General features: G+C 38.7%; 1 protein-coding gene across 10 annotated transcripts in view; it reads left to right on the plus strand.

Moving 5' to 3' along the window:
* Window positions 1-20,456, plus strand: part of slc7a2 (solute carrier family 7 member 2) — a 324,691-nt gene that overhangs the window by 296,004 nt on the left and 8,231 nt on the right. For all 10 annotated transcript variants that reach the window (XM_039750935.1, XM_039750942.1, XM_039750937.1 and 7 more), the window contains 3 exons: window positions 2,510-2,612; window positions 8,427-8,638; window positions 9,807-9,973. In XM_039750935.1, the coding sequence (XP_039606869.1) occupies window positions 2,510-2,612; window positions 8,427-8,638; window positions 9,807-9,973 (482 nt within the window). The remainder of the gene's footprint in view (window positions 1-2,509; window positions 2,613-8,426; window positions 8,639-9,806; window positions 9,974-20,456) is intronic.

The raw sequence follows: 20,456 nt of genomic DNA on the forward strand, positions 1-20,456 counted from the left end.
GAAATGTTTTGAGAGCACCAAAGACACACTCTTCTCAGCCACTATTAATCACACTGAGACATTGTCCTAATAATTTATATTAACCAGGTCCAGAAACCTTAAGGACATCAATTTGTCCTTGATTATCATAAAATTTCACATTGTGATTGGTAGAGCTATTGATTCCTGAAGCTGACATTTTAAACCCTAAATAAAGCAGGGCCTTCTAGAGCCTTTGTGCATTCTGCATAAACCTCATTTTTGCCTGTCTTAGGCCCCCCAGGGCAGAAGTCATGCAGTTGGCCGAGTCTTTTGTAATACTGAAGAAAAATAAATACCGTATATACTCATGGATAAGTCGGGACTTGATTTTACTGTATGATTTCTGGTATTTTATATAGTCGGCCATATAAGTCGAATGCGGAAAACTCACGCTATTGGTCAAAGAGATTATGATATGCTGACGCCCACCTGAGAGAGAACCACGGAGCAGACTGCCTTTTTTTTCTATGTGGGTGTGGCAATGCGCTGTATCAGCGCCTGATCCTAACCTCTCTCTCTTTCTCTATTGTGCCTGTTTGACCACGCTGTAATACCCAAACTATTCTGAAGCAACGTTTGCACTGTTTTGTGTTTTTTGTATTTCACACCTTCATACACCTTTATCATAAGAGCATCCCTTATCTACAATGGAGCATTCTATCAGGTGAAAATATGAAGCTGGTTTTAAATTAAACATCGTTGAAGTAGCTAAAGAAATTGGTAACTGCGCTACTGCAACAAAATTCGATGCATCTGAGAAACAGATGCGAGACTGGAAGAAGATGTAAAAAAAAAAAAAAATTATGTGTCACATTTTTGAACGGGCATATAAATCAGGGTCTGATTTTATGATCAATTTTTTGGATTTCAGTACCTGACTTATACTTGAGTATATACGGTAATAAAAAATAATTTCTAAGTGTAATTAAATTGCAGCTATCCAAATAATGCAGTAATAGGCTCTTTTTGCTATTACAAAACAATTCCAAGCAATTTAATCCAGATAATATAGCAGTAGATCACATTGTTAAAAAAAAATGGGTCTTATGCATACGCTTTCAACTTTTACTGTTACAGAACTCTTTATACAACAGTACAAAACATTTACACAGCAGATGAGTGCTTCATTTGAAGGCTGATACAGCATGATTCTAATGAAGCAATGTAAATAGATGATTATCAACAACACCATCACAGGTGTTGTTGAATTAAAATGGTAAGAAAATTAACATTGCCAGTTAATAAACTGAAATGCATAATTCTACAGATAATGATAACACTGTGACTACCATTAATATCATTATTATTAATGTAGAGATAATTTACAGATACTGTCTAGTGCAGCCCTTTCTGCTATAACAAATACAGCTAGCATTTCACTGTTTTCCACCTTCAGTAGTGAAAGTTCCATCTCTCTTTTCTAAATTCTTTTATTGCCATCTTTTTCCACACACCGATTTTCTCTCAAATTATAATGACATACAGGCATGCTTACAGTATTCTTGTTATACATGGCAATTTACAAATTTAATAGTCTTCAGATGCCAAGAGACACAGTCAATCACAGTTGCACCTACTGGAGTAATGTTCAACATATGAAAATTCGAAATACAGTGTAAACATTTGGTGTATACCATAAAGCACAATAGAAAATGCAGCATACTGTACGCTGTATAGCAGATATGTGGTTAGAGTGGAGGGGAAAGAAGATGTTGTTTATTATATGCATCTCTCTAATCGGTTTGCAAAACTGTTTTTGTAGAATTATTCTTAAACACACAGAATAGTTGCATAGACATCTCACTTTTTTTTACCCCGTCACACAATGCTTTTGCCTGAGCTGCTCCAGATTCCTTAAGCGGTTTAGTCTATCACAAACTATCACTAATCTGTAAAAAGTTGTCAAAATCATTTTGACTAATCCACAAGTCAATGAAAATAACATTGTATATAGTACTTTGTATGCCATTGTCTGGTTTAAAAGACATACAAATGTGAATTTGCACAATCATGTTGGCTGCGGAGCCTTATATGAAATAGCCACTTAAGAGAATGGGATAATATTACATTTACTATGATAAACTTCAATTAAAATTCGTTTGGAATTGATAAATTGTAGCTTGTGCACTATAAACATAAAAATTCTATGAAACATTTTTAGCCTTTTTAATAAGAGGCTTTGCTTGTTGCAAATGGCACCCAACATGTTAAGGTTTATCATTTTTGTTTTCTTATCTACACAAAATTTCATGACTCTGTGTCCAAAGCAAAAGCAAAATATTGAAACAGTTTAATTGCTTAATTAGTTATGTAATAAACAATATAATCTAATTTTTCTTAACATCTGTTCTTGAATCATTGTCTTTTTATTCTATGTGGCACTTTCCTATTTTCATGTAATGCATGCATGTTGGTTTAATTGTTGCACACAAAGTTGTTGACAATGTGATGGTGCAACTGATGTCTCTTTATGAATTATACCTGGCAGCTGTCATGGCGTTCCTCTTTGACCTGAAGGCCCTTGTTGATATGATGTCCATTGGGACCCTCCTTGCCTATTCACTAGTTGCTGTCTGTGTACTTATTCTCAGGTAAGACAAAGAAGACACATTTAAAATTGAAACAATTTATTGAAAAAAGTGTGATACATACATATTTTATTTATTCTTTCATCCTGTATATAGTAAGTTTCCTATTGCTGAGCAAAATTGCAAATAAAAAAAGAATTTTAAGCCTCAGGTAGACAAACAATTACTTGTCATGATTTGCTTTTTCAAAACATCTATCCATTTTTTCATTGATCCCACTGATTTAGGTCTAGGGTCACAAAGTGGAGTAACATCATTAAGTAAGTAAATAAGAAACAAGACAGTAGCTACTATAGCTTACTTAACCAGTGAGCTAATAGCTATCCTATTTAACTTTATTGTGCTTGTATTTCCTGTCTCAGATGCACCTGTCTTTCTACACTTGTGTCCTCTAGGGTCCTTTTCTGATTTCATTTTTATTCTGGTTATGTTCTTTTTGTTTTGGTGAGACTGAATACACAGTATTGTTACCTAGCCCTTTAAACTTCATTTGCTGACATTTGCCTCTAAAAATGGTTACATCTGTTTAGTAGGATACCTATTGAAACATGACAAAAGAAATAAATGTTAACTCCTTATTTTAAGAAGAAGCACTTAGTTGCATAGTACTTCTGATACACCCAATTATTTGAAGACACCAAAACTGAAGCCCATTGTAGTATGAAATTTTCCAGGCAAAGCTGGGCAACACAGTTCGTTATATGATAATGCTTACATGGAGAAATTCTGCATAATATCCATTTTTTCATAATAGCATTTTATGGATTTTGCCTGAAAAAAACATCACCAGTATCTAGTAAGAAAAAAAGAGAAACTAGAAGATGAATTTGAGGATTGAACTTCAGTGGACAGACAAAAGGCCAGGGCATAAGAGAAAGACGCAAAAACTTTTTGTCAAAAGCCAAAAAACCGAAAGCTAGGTCAAAAAATTAAGCAAAAAGTTTAAAAACCATAAGGAAAACCTAAATTTAAGAAACCACTGCAAAATTAAATTGTGTTTTAGAGAGTAATCTCAAAACCCGAATTTTGTGGCAATAACAATATGTAATGGTATGTCACATTCCAGGCAATAGTGATTATGCAATTCAGTGAAACGAGGAAACTCACAACCTAAACAAAAAGAAAATAATGATGCAGTGGTGTCAGTGTAAAAATAACAATTAGAAAGAAAAACAAAACGAAAATGTACCAAACTTTCATACTGTATTATTATGCCCAACAGTTACATCCCTTACAGACAATGTATCAGCTGTGACTTTTTTGTTTCTCGGACAAAAAAAAGATAATAAAAATGATATCTGCTGAAGAAAAACACAGGCAAAGGCATCAGATAGTAATCTTTTAATATTCCAATCCATACCCTCTACCAAAAACCTGTACTGTAACAGTGTCTGACTGCTTTGAAATTAATGCTAACTAGTCCTTTTATCAAAATTTTGTATAAGGTTTAAAAGGGGAAATAATGTTTTTTTTTTCTCTAGCCATTGTAATCTCCACGTAAAATCTCTAATCATGGAATGTGTCAATGACTGAAGAGATGCAAATATAACAGTGTAATATGTGATTGACCGCCAGAGGCACGGCTATCACTCTTTTCAGCCCAGATCATTTTCATATAATTTTAATTTTGTATTATTCAAAATTTCTAAGATTGTCTCTGCCATAGCTTGTTCCTTAGAAATCATGTGGGGATTCCCAAGACCTTTATCTGGGGATTTAGCAGCAAATGTTTTTAAACATTTCATAGTTTCTTAAACTTTGTAGTTGGTTGCCATGGTTATAACTTACCATTGTATTCAGGGGGAAAGGAACACATACAGTTTGCAAAGTGTCTTACGATGAGTTGCTGTGGCCAGTTTAAGCAATTGACATTACTCTGCTCTGATTGTGATTGTAGGTGGTGATTTTCCATCACCACCCCCCCCAATTCTGACAGTCATTTAACACTAGAATTACCAGAGCCTACGAAAAAACTTGTTTTTCCGTCCCACCTTAAATCGCTTCTTAAATCCCTTCACACCTCTCCGCCAGCGTCCTTTGTCCTCTAAATGTGCTGATAAAGAGAAGCTAGGAGCAGCCGGCTATTCCATCCCCCACCAATTTAGAACGTGCACGAACTTCTCTCAGCTCATGCCTTGATTGAGTATCTGGGAGTGAAGTGGAGTTTTAGAGTGGAAATAATAGATCGTTATTTGGAACACACGCATTTCATGTCTCTTCCGTTTCTACAGTAATCTGTGTAAACACATTGTTAAAACAGAATAGTTTTTTATATTCTACTAGTAGATGACAAAATGTAGGCATAAACTATATAATGTATGAAGCCTAAAGTCCAAATATCTAAGAAACATTTTCACAAAAGATACAAATATAACACAACAATTGCCCTTTTATTCAAAAATATATCTGCAGAAACAAAAAGCCGCCTTAACATGCGACATTGACACCCATTTATTGTAATTACCTCCGTGGTGCAATAGAAGCAGTTCCCGCCTGGGAATCAAAAGGTCACGCGTTCGATCCTGCACCACTCCGTTTTGAGAAGTAAACTGCTCTTAGTCTTGCTGTTTTTGAGTAAAAGCATACATTTGATTTCAGTCTGTAGCAGCCGGTGCAATTTATGATCCTTGTAAAGGTTAGCTTTTTTTTTAATTCACTTTTCATTCTCTCAGTCGCATTCAGAATCAATCCATACAACCCCATCTGACATGGCTGTTTTCACATAAAGACGCGCTATAGCTCTGCAGTTTACCACGATGCATACTAACGCCCCCCACCCAAAAAGGGTTCTGACACACAGACGCTGGCGAAGCTGCCTTCTTCGTATCTCACCGTCACTTGATTTTCTTTTTATTCAGTTTTATTGAGTGTTCCTGCCAGCCCCCGCATGTTGCTGTATGCTGTTTCTTTTGTACTCCAGGACATGCAGAGGACAGAATGGTAAAGAGCAGTAACTTCGGTGCTATATGCAATCATCAGACACTCTCCATCTGCCCATTGTTTTGTTATACTTTTACACCAACATATGTTCCTGTGTTTGAGCATGCTCAAACGGGCATGCTCAAAAAATACACGTGTAATGCCACGAAAAGTGCACGCAGACACTTCATTTCGCAAACAAAACAAGTGCACTTTTATTCAAGACTACCTGTATAACCGAAGAAAAAAGAAAGCAAGTTACAGTAGGCGATTGATACGACAGCTTGCATGGTGCAATGCTAAGAAGTGCTGATTTCCATTCCGTGCTATATAAAATCATCACATTCAAATATTAACAGTTCCCACACACCCAAGCACCGTCCTTCCTACATTTACGACATGTGTACTTGTTGCCGTGCACACACCTCTCTGTGCTATGGTTCCTATTACACTGAATGAGCACCTGACACTGTACTTTCTTCCCTGGGGGAAGGTCCCACATCAGAGAATTTCCAGTTCCTGCATAAATTCACACCGATCTGACGCTGTTCGTTTTCAAATAATATTGCATTAGTGCGATGATATTTTCACATATATTGTCTCTTTCTTTCAGGTGTGTAATAGAAACCACAGCATAGAGAGAAGTGTGTACATTGCTTCTTACAGGAAAAGGCGATGGAAAAAGTGCACTTTTGTTATACTTTTACACCAAAATATGTTCCTGTGTTTGAGTGACACAGGCAGATGGGGAGTGTCTGATTATTGCATATAGCGCCGAAGTTACTGCTCTTTACCATTCTGTCCTCTGCATGTCCTGGAGTACAAAAGAAACAGCATACAGCAACATGCGGGGACTGGCAGGAACACTCAATAAAACTGAATAAAAAGAAAATCAAGTGACAGTGAGATACGAAGAAGGCAGCTTGCCAGCGTTGTGTGTCAGATCCCTTTTGGGCGTTAGTATGCATCGTGGTACACTGCAGAGCTATAGCGCGTCTTTATGTGAAAACAGCCATGTCAGACGGGGTTGTATGGATTGATTCTGAACACGACTGGGAGAATGAAAAGTGAATTAAAAAAAAAGCTAACCTTTACAAGGATCATAAATTGCACCGGCTGTTACAGACTGAAATCAAATGTATGCTTTTACTCAAAAATAGTAACACTAAGCAGTTTACTTCTCAAAACAGAGGGGTGCAGGATCGAACTCGTGACTTTTTGATTCCCAGGCGGGAACTGATTCTATTGCACCACAGAGGGAATTACAATACATGGGTGTCAATGTTGCATGTTAAGGCGCCTTTTTGTTTCTGCAGTTATATTTTTGAATAAAAGCGCAATTGTTGTGTTATATTTGTATCTTTTGTGAAAATGTTTCTTTGATATTTGGACTTCAGGCTTCATACATTATATAGTTTATGCCTACATTTTGTCATCTACTAGTAGAATATAAAAAACGTTTCTGTTTTAACAATGTGTTTACACAGATTACTGTAGAAACGGAACAGACAAGAAATGCGTGTGTTCCAAATAACGATCTATTATTTCCACTCTAAAACTCCACTTCACTCCCAGATACTCAATCAAGGCATGAGCTGAGAGAAGTTCGTGCACGTTCTAAATTGGTGGGGGGATGGAATAGCCGGCTGCTCCTAGCTTCTCTTTATCAGCACATTTAGAGGACAAAGGGCGCTGGCGGAGAGGTGTGAAGGGATTTAAGAAGCAATTTAAGGTGGGACGGAATTACGAGTTTTTTCGTAGGCTCTGGTAATTCTAGTGTTAAGAAACACAACTGTAGAACATGTTAAAGGGGAACAATCTGTAAAAGCTTTTGAAAAATGACTGTTAAGATCTTTAACTTTGCATTCTGTATAAGGATATTTTTAATATAAACTCACTCAGTTCTTCCATTCTTTACTTTTAGACCTTTCCTAAATTTGGGAAGGATTAGAAAAAAAAAAATTAGAATACAGTAATACCTTGATTAACAAATCCTCTGAGAATGAAGCTACTTCATAGCAAAGTTGACAAAAAACGTGCATTAGTGCTTTGGTAGTCATTGCGCAAATTGCATACATAGAATAGTTATCTGATTTTGATACCTTGCTTACTGCAGAACCCAAATTTATTATATGTTAATGCTTAGTAATTTCACTGGTACTTAAGTTATTTTAACATTTTTAAAAAGTAAAAATATAATTTGCTTAGGATGTCACCAAAATGCAAACCTGTATCTTTAGAAGCTAAACTTAAGATTACAAAGAGGGTAGAAGTTGGAGAAACAAATGCTATATAGTAGAATTAGTGAAATTAGCACCCAGCCATGAAAGGAGCCAGTGCAAGTATGATAAAGGGGGCACTGGTAGACAGCCCTTACCTTTAGGCACTCACAAGGTACTTGTCTGCTGCTAAATTCCATTGGTTATATCCAATGGCCACAAGTGAGTCTCCTTAAGGACGGTAAGACAGATAATGTTGCCTTTGACCCCAGGTGAGTGGCACAAGATGGATCCAGTGGTGTGATCTAGGAATTGCTGAAGGCAGGTGACAGCACATGTAGCTGAATGGAAAGCTCTGTAGAAGATCAGGGAGGAGGCATACTACTGGTGGGCAGCCAAGGAAGTAGGTGGATGGATGGTTGGATCAATTCTATATGTTGATTCAGTTATCACAAGAAAATGTGTCCCACTTAATTAAAATAGTTTTACTTTTCATGCAAGGTGCAAAACTGCACCACAATTACCAATATACTTATTTATGTGGATAATAACTGTTACTTTCAAAGATCATTTTTACTGTATGTTTCCATCTTACAATGAATATCAGATTGAGTTTAACATTCTTGAAGGACTCAAGGAAAATATTATCTTTTAATACTGCAATATATATATTTTTTAGATATCAGCCAGACATAAATTATGAGAAAGCCAAAATGAGTGAAGAGAAGGAACATCTTACATCAGATGAAGCGGAATCTGAAACAATTGAGTCAGAGTCTCAAGTTGCAATGCTTAAAGATGAAGGATTTAATCTGCAGATGATACTCAACCCTTCCATGCTGCCAACAGAACAATCATCAACAGTTGTCAACATTTCAGTGTGCCTCATAGGTAGGTTAGGTTGCATAATTTTCCTAGTTTTTAAGTTATGCTAAACTTCTCCATTTCAATTTATTTACTGTCACTAGAATTACACATATACATACATATATACAGTATACAGTTGTGTTCATAAGTTTATTTACCCTGGCAGAATTTGCAAGATGTGTGCCAAATTTTAAAGAAAAGATGACTGATCAGGCAAAACACATTTCATTTACTTTTAATGGAATCTCAGTTAAACTATAAGGCTTCACAGAACAGCAGAACCATTAAACAAAACATGAGATAGTCCCTGTTCAAAAGTTTGCATACCCTTAATTCTTACTACTGTTTATTGCCCCCATTAGCATCAATGATGGCACCCTGTCTTTTGTGATAGTTGTGTATGATGCCCTCAATTTTCTCAGGTGGTGTAGAGCTGCCCATTCTTGGCGAAACGCATCCAGGTCCTGTAAATTCCTGGGTTACCTTGCATGAACTGCATCTTTGAGATCTTCCCAAAGTGGCTCAATAGAATTGAGGTCAGAGACTGTGGTGGCAACTCAAGCACCTTCACTTTTTTTTCTGCTGTAGCCACCAAAGGGTCAAATTGGCCTTGTGCTTTGGATCACTGTCATGTTGGAAGACCAAAGTTTGTCCCATGTGCAACTTCCTCCAATATTTTCCAGTAACATGCTGCATTCATCTTGCCATCAATTCTCATACACCTCCAGAACATCAGAGATCCACCTCCACGCTTCATAGTAGGGATGGTGTACTATTCACCATGGTCCTTGTTGCATCCTCTCCAAACATAGTGTTTATGGTTGTGATGTTCACTTTTGGTCTCATCACTCCAAAGGACTTTATTCCAAAAGTTTTAAGGTTTGTCTTGGTACTGACAAGTCACTACCAATAAAAACAATGGACCCATTGATTGAAAAACACCATGTTAATGGATTGGTAGGTTCAGTAAATTTATGCATTTTCTAAAGTTTGTTTAGGTTGAAGTATTTTTAATTTCTAAAAAGTTTTAAAAAGATATTCTCCTTGTTACAATTTGATTTACTGCATAATATGCTAGGGAACAATCTGTGATTGATTTAGACGCTTACCATACTCTTTGATCATGTGATGTCTCTAAACTGGACCCCATAATTTTCTAACTGATTGTCATCTAATTTTTTGTCTCAAACAGTCGTAGTGATCTGTGTAGCAAGCACTCTCACAACCTATAAAGGAAATGCTGTTCTTGCGATGGAGCCCTGGATGATGGGTCTGCTTGCTGTGTGTGTCGTGATGTTTGCTGTGTGCCTGCTTATTGTCTGGAGGCAACCACAGTCAGACCAAAAAGTTTCATTCATGGTAAGTCACATGAAGATGTTTTGCTCCAAATACAGGTGTTAACGTTAGTGCAAATAGCTTACACTATTTATCACTACAAGTAAAGCTTTTTTTATAGTGAAAATGCTGCAATATGTGAAAAATGGGCTTAAAACATCACACAAAATCTATTGTAAGATAATAGATTCTCTTTAATTAATAAAAGAAATGAATTGATTATCTCAAATGCTAAGATTTTGATGAGGATAGAATTAGGAACAAGTACATTATAGGGTTAGCTCAAGTTGGAGAGTTGGGAGACAAAGTCAGAGTGGCGAGATTGTGTTGGTTTGGACATGTTGGGTATATTGGGAGAAGGATGTTAAGGATAGAGCTGCCAGGCAAGAGGAAAAGAAGAAGGCCTAAGAGGAGGTTTATGGATGTGGTGAGAGAGGACATGCAGGTGCTGGGTGTCACAGAGCAAGATGTGCAGGCGCAGCCGAAAGAAGAAAAAGAAGATCTTGGATATTCATTTTTAATGGGAAGCTATGAGAGACTTCGGTTTCTCCATGTGTTGTTAGAAATGACTGGACACCATTGTTGGAGAATGTTACTTAGAATAGGCTTAAAATGTTACTTAAAGTAATTTAGATACATAACAGTCATTACTTTCCAAGAAAGTAACCAAATATGTTATATGCCTACTTATTATAAAAGGTAATGTGTTACAGTGTGTTTTTTTTATAAAAAAACTGCACATTTTACTGGCCAGCATTTGTTATTAAAGACTAAGCTCATATATAAACCTTTATGAAGCTGACCAGAAAATCGGCCAAAATTTATAAATATGTTTAACCCTTCATTTGCCGTTCCCAGTTTCAATCCCCAGCGCAAGCCTCATAAGAAGATTTGTGGTATGAACACTGCCCGCTGCGAGACCGAAACACAATGTTTTCACATATCGAGAGCAAATAACTGGATTAAAACTGAACTAACACTTTATTCGTAGGTTTCTGCTACATTCATTGCACATAGCACAATCTTTTCTGCTTGGATGTATTATTGATTGAGCCCTGCAAAGGACTAGCGTACTGTCCACTATGTTTGCTTTTTGCCTTTCACCCAGTGGTGCTGTGATAATCACTGGTCCCATTTGATTGTAAACTGGGTGGATTAAATTTAACCCTGAGCACATGCAAGATTAAATGTCTACTGTAGAATGAGAGACACACACACACAGGTTTAAAGGTTGGGGGACTATGCCAGTACTCTTCATTTAAAGTCCAAATGTAAATAATAAAAGCATAAATACTTGGCACTGCCATCAACAGTGCTATCGCCATTTCGGTGAAGTGTGCCTCTGCAGCACTCTCAATGTCTGACTTGTCTCCAGGTCAGTCCAAAACAAGAGGCCATGACCTGCTAGGTATAAGGCTTGGAGGATTGCAGGATGCGATCAGGCCTCCACTGTCTGTATTGTTGAGGGAAAGACAATGTGGTATCTCTTATCTTATCAGAACCATTACAGTGCTCCCTGACACACATGTGTCTTATAACTTCTCTTCAGTTCTTTTTACTTGATTACATGCTACACATGTGCTTAACATCTCCCTCACTAGCTGTCACCAGATGGCCAGAGCACGCATGTGCACAATGTTACACTTACAGAAGTAGGCAACCTATTTGCAACATTTCTGCAAAGTAACATACTCATGTTTTGTTTTGTTTTTTTTTGGAATACTGTTGTAGGAATAACCTTTCATAGTAACATAGTAACACACATATATATATATATATATATATATATATATATATATATATATATATATAGTGGTAGATAGGGCGCTCGCCCCTTGAACCCCTGTCTACGACTCCAAACACCAGGTAAAAGTTCAACAGTTGACTTTATTAATTTGCCACAGTACACAAAGCACACTCTCCACCACTATACTCATAAATCACTAAGAGACAATCAATAAACACAATAATACAATCCTCCAGCTCCCAGGCGCGTTGCCACCCTTCCACCCAGCTCAGCTCGCCGTCTGGGAGCTCCCACAGTCCTTTTATACTCCCTGACCCGGAAGTGTTCCTAGCCAACAGTCCACAAGTCCTTATTCCTTCTGGGTCAGGGTAAATAGTACTTTTTTTTCAACCCAGAAGCCCGTCGCTCTTCCTATGACGAACTTCTGGGTCATAAGGCACGAAGAACTCTTCAGTCCTCCCTGCAGCTCCCTCTCGTGGCCCCCATGGCATCCAGCAGGGCGGTGCATAAAAACTCCATTGTCCATGATGCCCTGCTGGTCTTCTGGGGACCTCCATGCTGCAAGGAGGGCTCCACCTGGCGGCTTGGGGGTATTGGCCGGGATAAACGGCCGGCCATCCTCCACAATATATATATTTTAAAAGTAACACAGGCATTTTTACACCAGTAAAATAAGTATAGCATTAGATTATTTGTTACTTTAAAAAGCAATCTGACTACATAATGCATGTTAATTTTATGTGTTACCCACAACAGTGCTGGTAACTCTAATCTGGTGCACTTACCTTATGCTATACACATTTTTTGCCTCTTGGACAGTGTCACGTAATTCTAAAATGAGTTAACTAAAAGGATTTTCTAATACTTGTGTTCCCAAGTGAGGACTCGTTATATACTGAAAAATGTATTAAGTAATGGATGATCATTGATTATTGATTGTTAGAATAATAGAGCAGCTTCTTAGAAAATACATGTCTCCTCATGTTGTATATTGTTCCACAGTCCATATATTGCTTTTTTTATTAAATTAATTTTGTTTACCATTTCTTGCAATGCAGACCTAATTTAATTTTGCCATGAGGGACAGCATGTTGCCTATTGCTTGGTTGTCTACCCTCAATGGCTAGAGCTGGTGGGGATTTGAAACATCTGACAATTGTCATGGCATGCTCACATGGTTACCTGGCAGTGATCTGCAACCAACCTACCAGATCACAGCTATATGATTTTATTCATGTCATTGTTTCTCAACTGCTCAGTGAGTCAAAGGCTGCCAGTGGTGGGTTGCGAGTTGCTATTTTTTACAGTTTGAAATGGGTTCCGACTGTCACACTTGATTCCCCCAAGCTGTAACAATCATGCTTGATTCACCAAGAGGGACATCATCCCCCAACTCAGAGGATCGTGCTTGAATCATCAAAGGGGAATCACCACCCACCCACTTTGCCAGTCACGCTTGCTTCAGCAAAGGAAACCACACAACTCCCTGCTGGGTTACTAAGATTCTTACATGGGAAAAAATGGGCAATGACACCAAAAAGTTGAGAAACACTGATTTATGTGATTATTAAATTTCACCTAGATTAAAAATGTCTGATTTTTTTATCATCCTATTAAAAACGTTTAATTTACACACATGTTAATCAAGATGCTGTGACTTGTCACATACTGGTATCAGGCCATCCAAATCATCTCACTGAATTGCTGAGCAAATTCTGAATGGATTTTTCTCTTTTGTGTATTAAATGCCAAGTATTCACAAATTCTCAGTTCAGGTTTGCAGGGGGATGGAGCCTGTCAAGCCACCAAATGAGCAGGGCACTACTTGACACACACTTCTTTGGGGATGGGAGTGGAATGCAGAGGAGTACATAGAGAAAAAGCATTGTGGATACAAGGTGATGTGCATAGACAATGACCTGGTGAAGAATCTGATCCAAAAATTCTGGATCCATGAGACTGCATTTTAAACCACTGTACCGACATAATTCCCTTTATGATTTCTATCGGTGTGTTATTGATATATAACAAAACAATAGACCAGTGACCCTACAAAAGCTTATTTGCTCAATTAAGCATAAGTGGCAGGCACATTGTGTTCCCCTAATGAGACATCCAACCTGTTAGCCTGAGTAAACTCCTTTTATAGGTTTGTTCTGTGGAGCCTGGGTCTTATGTTACCTTTATTTTTTATTGTATATTGTGTTCCTTATAGTCTATTCAGTTTGACACAATATTATATTAAGTTACTTAGGTGGATGATCAATTGTCAAATAATGCATAAAATGATAACCACACGGCTGTTTTCCAGTCTTCATAAATGTGCATACATAAATCCTGATTACATTTCCAGGAGCTGCTTTTAGTAGTTGACAACCTCACAAAGTGACTCTGCCCCTGCCATTATGTTGGTAAGAGGACGTAATTGAACATATAACATCTAGCTGTCAGTGTTAACTGAATTAATAGTTTTTAATAGACATGATAGGTAATCTTTGCTGATGGCATATACTTAGTGGACAGAGAGTCTAATTTAACATATGGTAAAGAGAGTGCAGGCGGCAACATTGATTGTAACCACCATGGGGCACTTCTGGACAGATGCAGGGTTGCACAAGGCCCTGAACTTTTTAAATAATGATGGGAGTTGCTCAAGCTACTAAAAGGCACTCTGTGATATCTTCACAGTGTGTGTGGCCTCCTCTAACTTTATTCGGATGGACATCTTGTTTGTAGTTCATCAGTGTCTTTGCATTGTGGAAACACCTAAAGGCACTAGAGTGAACTTAAAGCATACCAACTCAGGGCTTCTATGTCACATCAGGGACCTGGGAAGTGACTCTTAACAGGCACCAAAAAAAGACACTGAGCTGACCCTAGAGCTTGTAAACTCAAAATCAGGAGACTAATAATTGGCAAAATTCAACAGATCAGAAAAAGAAAGGCTAGAATGTTGGGAAGGTGTTTGAGGAGTTATTAAGAGTAAGGCAGCCAGAGTATGCATTGGGAGTATTTATGGGTAAGCAGACCAGCCATTCCATGTCTTAGACTGAGTAATCATCTGTCATAGGTATAGCCTGTGTGATATTAGGTCTTTTGTTACATTCCCTTACTGTTGTATTTTGTGCTTGTATCTTATATTGTATTTTTTGGCCTTCTTGGCCTTTGTTTGTGTTCAGTAATACCTGAAGAGTGCCTCTTACAGTCCAGAGTAGTAAGATATACATATCTTTAGGCCAATATACTAGGATTAAGTTTACTATTATTTAATTTTGAATTGTTATTGCATGTGTGGAGGTAAGTAAGACGATATATATACTGTATAAACAGTTTTCTAACACTGGAAAGAAGTGTGTGAAGTATAAAGGTAATTAAGTTTGAATGTTATTTTAATATAAGGATGTCAAAGGAAATCCTGAGGGAAAATTTGGTAATATGTTTTAATATACTCCTGAAAATAACTTTATGCAAAGATTTTGCAAATGTAACTAATTGGAGAATTTTTGTGGTATCTTTCTAAAAAATATTACTTTAGAGAAATTAAATGAATAGGCAAGGAACAAATTAACTGGGCTAAATGCGACCAAGGGAAACTAATCCTCAATCCAATAAATGCAGGCTATTACAATCATTCAAGAAATAATCTGCTCCTTGTTTTCCTATTTATTCATCATTTTGTAGCCCCAAATCTTTAGCCTTTATATCTTAAATGGGGTACTCTAGGTCTTGACTATGCAGGTATGTTAGTGGTCATGATTTTAGGTAGATGTTAAGTTTTAACTCACCTAGTTCCTCTATAGCCTCATGTTTCTTAACCAATGAAAGAACAGGAGCATGCATCATTAGTCTGGCTCCAATGTATTGGTTTTGATCAAAAATACCAGTTTTACATGATATAAATTTGTTATGTAATATTTCAATTAGGTTGACTTACTATTATCTGCAAAGCTTTAGTTTATAAACTCCTTGAAAACAATACATCTATGGCTAATAATCATAGGTTAAGTACAGTTTGACTAACGTGCGCTTGATAGTAAAACCTCAGGGGCTAAGTTGCTATCATAGAGTGTTACAACCTCAAAGGCTAAGCACCATTCCTTAGCGTGTGTTTCAGAGTAAAACTTCAGAGGCTAGGTAGCTTAACTTAACATATGTCACATTTATTTCAAAGCCTAACTATTAAAGAATACTCGTCAAATAGGAATATTCAGACTGCAAACCTCAGAGACTGAGTTCCAGCATGTGTCAACAGTAAAAGGGGCTATACCTTTTCAACATTAATTGCAACTATAGCAGGCAGATATCCAGTACAATAATTGCCAATTTATAAATAGAAAAGTCAAAGCTACATACAGCAATAAAACAGAATAAAATTTAAAAACGGCAAAACAAGGAACACTAGTATAGTCCACATATATGCATTGCAGTAGAAAGAAATACTGTATTTATCTTCCTCCCATACCAAAAAATGTACCCTTTTATAAGTCAGAGATCAAAGCTAATTGAAATGGGGCAGTGTGTGGCTATATAATCCTCAAAAGAGTTAACTCCTTTTCCATTTGTTCTCAAGTAATACACTGAGAAGAGAAGCAGACCAATACTTCACATGTCATAAAATCCGCAGTTTAAACCTGAGAAAGCATAACCCGAGATCTGCTTTATTTAAAATGCGTAATTATAGAAACCTTTTCCAAAGAAAGTATAACAGAAACATACCTTTCTGAAAATAACCTCAAAAGATTCACCACGTACCTTACACATGCCATAGAAATGCTACATTCAGTTCTCTAGAAAGACATAAAAGTGGTTGACTTTGGTGAAGTGATGGAAGATTTTTCACAGCTGTGTTCTTTGGAAAAAGTCTATTTTTTCCTGAAGTAGAACAGTACTTTTACAACAAAAGGATCACTTTCTTTTCTAAAGACAAACAACAGTTTACAGTTTGAGACAAATGTAATTTCCTTCTGCTACAAGCTGTAATTTCCTGACATCTTTCTTTTGTGTATTGTTTCATTTGCATTTGCTGATTTTTAAACATCATTTCAAATGTCTTTTTGGTTTCATTTTAACTTCATGCCTTTGTCTTTTGTCCACATTACTCCCTTACTGCATCTCCAGGGGCCTCATGTGTAAACAGTGCGTATGCACAAAAATGTTGCGTACTCCTGTTTCCCCGCTCAAATTGCTATGTATAAAACCTAAACTTGGCGTAAAGCCACACACATTTTCACACTAGCTCAATCCCAAGTTCTGTGCTCGATGTGGCAAACTGGTGGCACCCAGCGTCAAAGCAGTGCTTTTGTTCAAGTGTGGTTTCCCTTTCTTTTTTAGTTTCACATCCCTGACATGGCTTTATCAAATACACTGAAATTAACCACATATTGTTTATTAGTTTAAGGCATCTAATTGTAATTAACCTGTAACAATAATGGTCCACGGAATGGCCAAACTATTCCAAATACTATAGCTGCTTTAGCGTTTTTCCTCTCACTGCACCACTCAGAGTATTTATCCCACTGTATCGGAGTGTGGAATCACAGCTCTACAGCATCTAATCAGAAAGAGAATTATTGGTATACAGCATCAAGCACACACTGCCTCAGCCATGCCCACTGTCTATTGAACTGCTCTCATATGGCAAATGCTTCAGAGTCTTTCCTGTAGGAACATCGCAGTTCAGAAACAGTTTCATCCCCAGAACTATCAACACACTCAATCAGTCCATCAAGTGCTCCTTGTAGAGCTGTTTGTACTTATTAGTACAATAACCTCACTGTAAACGTGCGATACAGTTATAATATTGCACAACCTGAGCCACTTTATAAAGTGCATGTTCACATATGATGATGATATCATTTTTAACATGAAATGCAGCAAAATATGTTTATTACATTATATAGATAAAATGTTAACATCATTTAAATAATCTATATTGGACTTGGTACTCCAGTACTGGTGGTGCAGTGAAGGAGATCGATCACATCCTTGTGGACAGACGCTGGAGGCTCTTGCAAAACTGCAGGGTCTACAGAAGTGCCCAGTTTGTGAATTCTGACCATAGACTTGTTGTTGCTACTCTTAGGATCCAGCTTAGGTCCAGTAGGTTAGCACCTACTAGGAAAATGAGCCTGGATTTGGCCAGACTCCAAGACCAAGCTGTTTCTAATGAGTTTGCACAGTTTGTGTGAGGAACTTTCAGATTTGGGTACGACTGTCGATCCTGATGTGATGTGGGAGACCTTCTGTGACAAGACCCTGAAGGTTGCTGAGGGTTGTGTTGGTGTTACTGGTGTTCCCAGAAGGAGGTGTTTCATCTCGCAGAGCACCCAGGATATCATCGAGAGGAGTCGCAGTGCACAGCTCAGTGGCAACTCTGGTCTGTACTGGGAACTGAGAAGGACGGCTGTGAGGGCTCTGAGGGCAGATAAAGAGGCGTTTGTTAGAGGAATCTGTGAGCAAGTGACACACCATCTGTGGTCTAGTTACCCACGTCCTGCTTACAGAGGAATCAAAGCATTACGCACATCTGAATCTGTTCCTCGGAGAGTCGCAGTCAGGGCAGCTGATGGAACGGTCCTTACGGATGACACTGCAGTTGTGACCCGCTGGGCTGGCTACTTTGAGCAATTGTTCAAAGCTGATCCTCCAGCTAGGACGTTGGATATCTCTAGGTCCACGGTTCTTGAGGCTGATCCTCCAATTAGCTGTGAACCACCCAATTTCGCTGAGATTGCACAGGTGGTGAACCAACTGAGGTGGGGGAAAGGCTGCAGGGATCTGTGGTATCTGGGGTGAACTTCTCCAGGCTGGTGGTAAGGCTGTCCCCCTGGCATTGCAAGCAATCTTTGCTTCCATTTGGGAGACTGGCAACATCCCAACTGACTGGAAAACGGGACTTGTCATTCCTATCTGGAAAGGGAAGGGTGATCGCCTGGATTGCAGCAACTACAGGGGGATAACACTGCTCCTTGCTAGGGTCGTCCTCAATAGGATCCATAATCACTTGCTCACCTACCAGCAACTGGAACAGTCTGGTTTTACGCCTAAGAAGTCTACCATTGACTGCATCCTGGCACTGAGGGTTCTCATACAGCGCAAACCCGAATATCAGCAGAGTTTCTTTGCAGCCTTTGTTGATTTTCACAAAGCGTTCGACTCAGTTGATCGAGCTGCTCTGTGGAACATCCTGAGGGTCCGGGGGATCCCCTTGAGGTTGCTGGATATAATGGCTGGAATGTACACTGGTACTGTGAGTGCTGTGCAGAGTGGAGGCAGGACCTCTGCATTTTTCCCAGTTGATTCTGGGGTTCATCATGGTGTGCTTTTGCTCCTACACTGTTCAGTGCTTGTATGGACTGGGTGTTGGGCAAGGTCATGGGGTCCAGCGGCTGTGAGGCATCTGTTGGTGAAGAAAGATTCACGGATCTTGACTTTGCTGATGATGCTGTGATCTTCTCAGAGTCAATGGAGACTCTGATCGGGGTGCTCGAGAGACTGATTGAGGAGTCTGGGCTTGAGAGTGTCCTGGATAAAAACCAAGATCCAGGCCTTTAATGACGTCTTGGGCACAGCCATCAGCAGTATGTCTGTTTGCGGAGAGTTTGTTGACTTGTTGAGAGGTTTACATACCTTGGCAGTAACATTCATGTCTCTGGTGACTGTTCTTGTGAAGACAGTAGACAGATTAGGAGAGCATTGGGGGTCATGAGGTCATTGTAAAGGGGTGTGTGGCGCTCCCAATATCTATGCAAAAGGACATATCCTGGTGCTTCCTGTCTTACTATATGGTTGTAAGACATGGACGCTGTCCAGTGACCTGAGACAAAAACTGGACTCTTTTGATGCTGTGTCTGGAAAATGCTTGGGTATCATTGGTTTGACTTTGTGTCAAATGAGCGGTTGCTCATGGAGTCCTGAATGAGGCACATTACCTGCATTGTGAGGGAGCATCAGTTACGGCAGTATAGCCATGTGGCACGTTTCCCTGAGGGTGATCCGGCTCATAAGATCCCCATTGTTGGGGACCCAAGTGGCTGGACCAGGCCAAGAGGTTGCCCACGTAACACCTGGCTGCAGCAGATAGAGGGTCATTTCCATAGGGTAGGACTGGACTGCGTGTCTGCCTGGGGGTTTGCCAACCAGGATCCCGAGCTGTTTCGACGTGTTGTGGGTGCGGCAACACACTGTACCAGTGCATGCTCCCCAGCTTGACTTGATATTGTTAATAATTAAACATGCAAGGGCACTGTGTCGCAGCACTAGTGACAAGCTGGTATCCCATTCAGGGATTGTTCCTTCTTCGCCGTGTATTTTTGCTGGGGCCAGAGCAACACTGGAAGGATAGATGAAGAGAATAATTAAACATGTACTACAAATGTTCCTTAAACATTTTGAAAAATCGGTGTTCTAAGCTTACAGATGGCTTAACATCTATTACAGAGCTGATTGTGTGGCGATTAGTTACTTGGAGAAAGAAAAGAAGGGACAGGAACTGGAGGTTAGTACATTTGAAAGAGACAGTACTGCTGCAGTAAATTATTTCATTGAAGGTTGCGCACAGTGCAGCAAGCATCTTGTGGGAGGCAGGAACACTCTCTGGACAGGGTGCCAGCTCGTCACTATCACTGCGTCACCATGCTCCCATGTTTAATAATGTGCTTTAACTCCTGTCATCATGAAAATATCAAGTACACATCTCAGTATTTTAATTATTCAGAGAGCTGTAATATCACAAATGTAATGGATTCTGTGTCCTGTTGG

The sequence above is a fragment of the Polypterus senegalus genome, chromosome 4 (assembly GCF_016835505.1).
Source record: "Polypterus senegalus isolate Bchr_013 chromosome 4, ASM1683550v1, whole genome shotgun sequence".
Taxonomy (NCBI): domain Eukaryota; kingdom Metazoa; phylum Chordata; class Cladistia; order Polypteriformes; family Polypteridae; genus Polypterus; species Polypterus senegalus.